We start from the raw sequence: 6,897 nt of genomic DNA, 5'->3' as shown, positions 1-6,897 counted from the left end.
ATACAGTGTATATGTATATAAATAGGTGTAGAATCGGTGTACAAGAGGAGTACTATAATTCTATAGTCTTTCGTTGAATATGTTTCTAGAAATATACTTGTTGGAGAGTTACTGGCATTGATTTATGACATACAGCATAATGCATAGGTGATAGCTTTTATATCTTTATGCTTTTTACTTATATTCTAATTTTCTTAATTTTTTTGCCTGAGGAAATAAAATAATTCTTTCTTTCTCTCTCTCTCTCTCTCTCTCTCTCTCTCTCTCTGCTAAGATTTCAAAATTGAAGAAATTTTTGGGAAGTACTCGTATTTGAAGCGTGTATATCTATAGTTTTCTTCTTTTCAGTCTTGCGTTCTCTTCACAGGTTTTCTAAAGAAACAAATTTGGTTGTGACAATGGAACCTAATGACAGGCACACAGTAGTGATGGTCCCGGACCCAACGGCTCCAGGCGGTGAACGGCCAGTGTTTAAAGGCTACATGATTACTGTCGTTGAATATCTGGCGCAAGGACTTAACTTCTCGTAAGGCGATTAAAGCTTAAGGCCATTAGAACATTAGAAAATATGGGAAGCTAGAAGAAACCATAAGTCTCACACGTGTCATTTCCTGTATCAAACATGCCTATCTGTATTGATCTATCATCTTTTTCCAAAAATTTTTCCAATATATTATTAAAAGGATCCTAACGACTCCACACTAACAACTTAACTACTTAGTGTATTCCACTCATCTACCACTCTCTTTGAAAATCATTTTCTAACTATCTAGAATCAACTCCACGATCCACGGAGATATTTTCTTATTGAATATTTTTTTTGTGTAAAAGGGGAAACCAGCCAGGGCCAAAAAAATTGTGAAAAAAACCCAACTGAGGTGCCGGTCACCAAACAGGTTCAAAAGATATTTGTCTACCCAGAATGGGAGTTCGAGGCTGGTGTAGGAGTCACCATATTCAATTTCAAATTTTGTGTGAATAAGGTGCATGTAATTTTGTGTGAAGGAAAAGAGTTGTCTTTAGAGGACAGTCTGTGACTGCCCCTTGTGTTGCGATACGCAAAGGGAAAGTTTGCTATGCCACTATTCAACATAATCAAATTTCAGCCAATAAATTTGAATCTCGACACATACCTGATTACATTTGCATGCCCTCTTAATTTTTTCTGGTTTCGTGGGCTTTACTTGTCAATACATTAAACCTAATAACACTTTTCCCTCCGTGACCTCGTCGCATATTGACTGTGTTATTTATCATTAAGCTACTACTATCACGACATTGACTTATACCACCAACATAAAGCGCAGCGTCACCTTCTCTCCTTGCTTTCTTGTTCTTGTTGAACAATGACCAACCCTCTATGTAAACCAATGAATGAAATATCTTCTTTTACATTATTTATCCACGCTGTTACTGAAGTAATAACAAAAATTTCTGCATTACACATGGCGTTCTTCTCAGCAAGATTTTTGTATATAAGATATTCATTCTTACAGCTCACTAAGTAAATGTATAATTCATTCCTTGTTTTCTCGTTGTTAATTTTGTTTCTACAGTTTACTAATTTTCATCCCTGGTTTCTTCAAGTTTCCTTCTCCCTTTTTACTGAAGAAAGAAAGAACAGTGATTTTTCTATAAAAGTATGAATATCTCATTAAAGACTTCTTTGGTGTACTTAGAAACTGACAAATGAATACGTGCAGTACCTAAACATTATGCTACTTGGAAATATTGTGGAAGAACGTTGATAACAATGTTTGTTGCTTGTCGGTATCCGAGCAGATGCACGTTCCGGCGGCCACCAGATGGTGTGTGGGGAATGAAACTGAAGAACGGTTCTGTGATCGGTATGGTGGGCCAGGTCCACAGGGAGGTACTGCTTGTTCCACACACACTGTCTGTATAATAGTTTTGTTAATGCAAGCAATTTACAAGACATAATTGGGTAGCGGGAAAAAAGTGTGGTAGAGGTAATGGGAAGGCAGAGGATAAATTAATAATGTGGTGTGTTACAGGAAGTGAATATGGCTTTGGGACCTTTCGCTATCAACGCCGCTAGGTACGAAGCTGTGGATTTCACTTGGCCGGTTGTCTACATGCGTGTCAAGGTGTTCGCTGGCCGAAGACTCCTGAAATCGATCCGTGGGGCTTCTTGCTGCCCCTCGGCCGCTGGGTGTGGGCGATGGTGTTCGCCTTCCTTCTGCTGCTGGCTCTGGTCTCCTTCCTTCTCTCATCCAAGTTCTCCCCACATGATGTAACCTCAGAAAACCTTCTCTACTTTACCAGCATTATGCTTCGTCAGTGTGAGAAATTCATCATTAATTTCATCATATAAAATTGTTCATGTTAATATATAGGAAAGAGCTATACTACTTTTCTTATGTAATGCAATCATGTGGAATACCAGACCCGTCGACATCCTGATGATGAACAAGTGAATACATGAAAGTGGCAAGTAGATATTATTCATCATTGACTTTGCAGGAATGATTTCCCTACCCAGTCTTTTACATTCAATACTCAATGTAAATAAGTCGGCATCCTGCTGTATGGTGTAGCTGTCTTGGCTCGGCAGCCGTGTCTTTGGGCGGTGGCGGGTGGATGTGGCAGCGCGTGGTGCTGGGCGTGTGGATGCTGATGACCATGGTGCTGACGCGAAGCTACGAGGGAAATCTCATGTCGTTGCTGGCCGTGAGACACCTGCCCCAACCCTATCAGACCCTAAGGGACGTGGTGGACGACCCCTCGGTGGTCATGGTCTGGTTTAAACAAGGTGCCACCATGCAAGCAGTTATGGTATGTAATCACACACACACACACACACACACACACACACACACACACATACAGAGCTCGCTCCGTAAAGGCCACGTCACACGATGCGTCTTTTGGTCGGCTGGGTGTCTGGGCGGGTCTTGGCAGGTAATTCAAATTCGCGCGCCTGTACCCCGTCATGCGGTCACACGATGACTCATTGTCCCGATGCGCGCCACGGCCGTCCAGTGTGGAATGGGTGACACCTGACATCCGCTCACCACTCACCCAGAGATAACGCACAACTGCTCTTTGGGGTATTGTGTTGCCTTGTGCTATCAAGAAGAAAAGAAGAATAGAAAAATATGGGCGAGACAACGGCTTCTTCGAAGACAAACTTTAGGCATCTATCAGCAGATATTCAGAGCACTAGCAATAGAAGGCGATGGAACTTTAAAAAACTATACGAGGCTGCCTGTGACTGTTTTTCACACCTTACTGGAAAAAACAAGGCCCTTAATAGAAAGACAGGACACAACAATGCGGGAAAGTGTTTCAACAGGAGCCAGACTTGAAGCAACACTTCTGTTTCTGGCTACAGGCTGTTCATTCACCAGGCTACAGTACCACACCAGAATATCAAGAACATCCCTCAGCGTCATAATACTAGAGACCTGTCAAGCTATCTACTATGTACTAAAGGATGACTACATAATTAAAATGACAATGTACACTATTTAGATTTTTTTATCTTTTTTTTTTCTTTCCGGTACAACAGTAGTTTATAATAATCTGATGCATTGCAGGTAAGAAATTAATGTTACTAGGTAGGCTAGGTAGGAGGCACTGTCACTGTCATGATGAGGTGTTGATGTCGCGTCACCCTCTGACACTCGCTGCGTGAACCCAACACTGCTAGGGAGGCTCGTGGCGCGCGACCAGTGCTTCCATGAGTTGATGAAATCATACCCTAGATTTTTGTCGATTTTACCCTAGATTCGAGTGTTTTACCCTAGATTGTCGAAGTTGCACTCTTATCATACATAAGTTTAAATATTGCCCCCTCCCACCTTCTTCCAACGTGTGTGTTACACACCTTGCACCTGACAACGCGGCCGAAGAGATTAACGGTCACTTCGCTGCGATCTGTCAAAACTCCCTCCCCTTCACTCTACTACTCTCCCAGCCTACCTCCCTGCCCTCTCCCCTCCACCCCCTGTCCCGGAGGTTGATGTTTACAGGAAGCTTCTTAAATTTAAACTAAACAGATCCACCACTCCCACTGATCTCCCCATCAAAATTTACAGAGAATTTGCCCCAGAACTTGCCACACACCTTTGCTCTATCATCAACGCCTCCCTTTCTCAATATTCCTGCCCCGATGACTGGAAGACATCTTACGTCACCCCTCCCAAAATTTCCAATCCACAGTCACTGAATGATCTAAGACCAGTCGCCATCACCCCTATACCCAGCCTTATCTGTGAAGATTTTGTGTTCGACTGGGCCTATAACAAAATTTGTAACTCTATTGACACACAACAATTTGGCAATATTAAATCCACCTCCACATCTCACTACCTTGTCAGCTTCCTGGAATTCGTCCACAGCCACCTGGACAAACGCAACACTTCTCTAGCTATTGCTTTTGTGGACTTCAGAAAGGCCTTTGATCTTGTTGATCACACTGTTGTAATAAATAAAGCCATCACTCTGGGTCTCTCTCCCTACCTGATAGCGTGGCTGTCAGACTTCCTCACGGGAAGACGTCAGGCTGTTCGTTATCAGGGCTCTGTCTCCTCTTTCCAACAGCTCACATGCGGGGTCCCTCAGGGGACCAAGATAGGTCCTCTGTGCTTCCTCATCCTCATCAACGATGCTCTCGTCCACACCCCCCACCGCTGGAAGTATGTGGACGACTGCACCGTGGGCGTACCCGTCAACAACACCAACCCAGACTTCTCAGCACTTCAGTCCACTCTTAGCCAACTACAGACGTGGACGGAGGACAACAAAATGACCATCAACCACACCAAAACCGTGGTGATGCACATTTGTACCTCCACAAGAGAAGTCCCCCCTCCCCAGCTATCTGTGGGCCCTCACTCCCTCCAGGTGGTTCGCAGCACCAAACTTCTAGGTGTCTTGGTGGATGATCAATTATCATGGAAGCAGCATGTTTCCAACATCATCAGGTCAGCCTCATACAAAATCTATTTACTGCGCCGACTTAAATCCCTGGGAGCACTGGCAGATGAGCTAAGGGGAGTGTACCTCACCTTTATACTCCCTAAGCTCATGTACGCCGCCCCAGCGTGGTCCTCCTCCCTGAACCTCACACAACGACAACAGCTGCAGAGGGTTCAGAGGCGGGCGTTCAGGGTCATCCTTGGGCTGCCTAGAGGTCGTACGAGGACGCCCTGACCTGCCTGAGTCTGCCGAGGCTGGCCACAAGACACCAGGAAGCCTTGGAAAAATTTGGGGAAGGACTGCTGCGTCATCCACGTCTCCGCCACCTGCTCGCGCCACCCGACACCAGAATCGCGTGGCGCCCTTAAGAGCACCGCGCACTGATCAGTACCGACTTAGACCGGTGCCCACTATTGTGCGAGCCTTAAATAAGTAGATTAATTAGTGTATTCATGGTTAAGTTAGATCCATAGTTAGGTTAAGCATTTAATTTCATTGTTTTAATGTCCCCCTGTACATTTTCAGTGTAATTTTTTTTTACATTTCCAAATTAATAAACCATATATTATTATTATTATTCGAGGCAAATGGGCAAGCCTTTTAATGTGTAGCCTCTGTTCACCTAGCAGTAAATAGGTACGGGATGTAACTCGAGGGGTTGTGGCCTCGCTTTCCCGGTGTGTGGAGTATGTTGTGGTTTCAGTCCTACCCGAAGATCGGTCTATGAGCTCTGAGCTCGCTCCGTAATGGGGAAGACTGGCTGGGTGACCATCAGGCGACCGAGATGAATTACACACACACACACACACACACACACACACACACACACACACACACACCGCGTAGTGTAGTGGTTAGAACGCTCTACTCACAATCGAGAGGGCCCGGGCTCGAGTCCCGTGATACGGCGAGGCAAATGGGCAAGCCTCTGTTCACCTAGCAGTAAATAGGTACGGGATGTAACTCGAGGGGTTGTGGTTTCGCCTTCCCGGTATGTGTTGTGTGTGATGTGGTCTCAGCCCTACCCGAAGATCGGTCACTATGAGCTCTGAGCTCTTTCAGTAAGGGGAAAGGCTGGCTGGGTAACCAGCAGACGAGCGTGGTGAATAACACACACACACACACACACACACACACACACACACACACACACACACACACGATTCATGCTTTATACATCTATTGCCCTGCATTTAAGAAATGTGTCACCGGCAGGATTCCACCTCTGGAATCTTGCACGAGGTGAAGGAGAGTCAGAAACAAGGACGACTTACGTTTTTACATCCAGTTGAGTACGACAGCATCCTCAACGAGGTTATAGAGCAGAAGAAAGTGATAATTGACTACGACACAATAACAACGGTCTTAAGAATCAACCATTTCTCTCGTACAGGTTGGTCCGAGAAAATTATTATACATACACACACACAAATATGTTTTAAATAGAAGAAATTGTATTCTCACCCATTATACAAAAGAAAAAAAATCTTTAATTTGTTTTACATACAAATAGTATAATTTCGATTTTATTTTTTTTCAGGGCGGTGTGATTTCTATATGGGATCTGAAAGCATAATGTCTAACCCCCTGGCACTAATCAGCCAGAAGGACAGTCCCCTCATCCCAGTGATCAACTTGCGGTGAGGAATATAATCATCTCCAGAATCTGTAATTTTTTAATAGGTTGTATTCTTACTTTAGCGTAGAGATGATTGGTTGTGTTCTCATGTTGGCTTTTTTTTTTTTCTCTCTCTCTCTCTCTCTCTCTCTCTCTCTCTCTCTCTCTCTCTCTCTCTCTCTCTCTCTCTCTCTCTCTCTCTCTCTCTCTCTCTCTCTCTCTCTCTCTCTCTCTCTCTCTCTCTCTCTCTCTCTCTCTCTCTCTCTCTCTCTCTCTCTCTCTCTCTCTCTCTCTCTCTCTCTCTCTCTCTCTCTCTCTCTCTCTTCCTCAGTCTC

The 6,897-nt window shown here is 44.3% G+C and overlaps 1 protein-coding gene across 1 annotated transcript in view; it reads left to right on the top strand.

The window, feature by feature from the left end:
• Nucleotides 1-3,480, top strand: part of LOC123498185 (glutamate receptor ionotropic, kainate 4-like) — a 4,429-nt gene extending 949 nt beyond the window's left edge. Inside the window, exons 5-8 of the mRNA XM_045245350.1 lie at nucleotides 368-526; nucleotides 1,783-1,873; nucleotides 2,016-2,257; nucleotides 2,535-3,480. Of these exons, the coding sequence (XP_045101285.1) occupies nucleotides 368-526; nucleotides 1,783-1,873; nucleotides 2,016-2,257; nucleotides 2,535-2,970 (928 nt within the window). The 3' untranslated portion in view covers nucleotides 2,971-3,480. The remainder of the gene's footprint in view (nucleotides 1-367; nucleotides 527-1,782; nucleotides 1,874-2,015; nucleotides 2,258-2,534) is intronic.
• The last annotated feature ends 3,417 nt before the right edge of the window (nucleotides 3,481-6,897 follow it).

This window comes from Portunus trituberculatus, chromosome 47, assembly GCF_017591435.1.
Source record: "Portunus trituberculatus isolate SZX2019 chromosome 47, ASM1759143v1, whole genome shotgun sequence".
In the NCBI taxonomy this organism is placed as follows: domain Eukaryota; kingdom Metazoa; phylum Arthropoda; class Malacostraca; order Decapoda; family Portunidae; genus Portunus; species Portunus trituberculatus.
The sequence above is the reverse complement of the archived record's forward strand: the minus strand, read 5'-3'. Positions and strand labels throughout refer to the sequence as shown.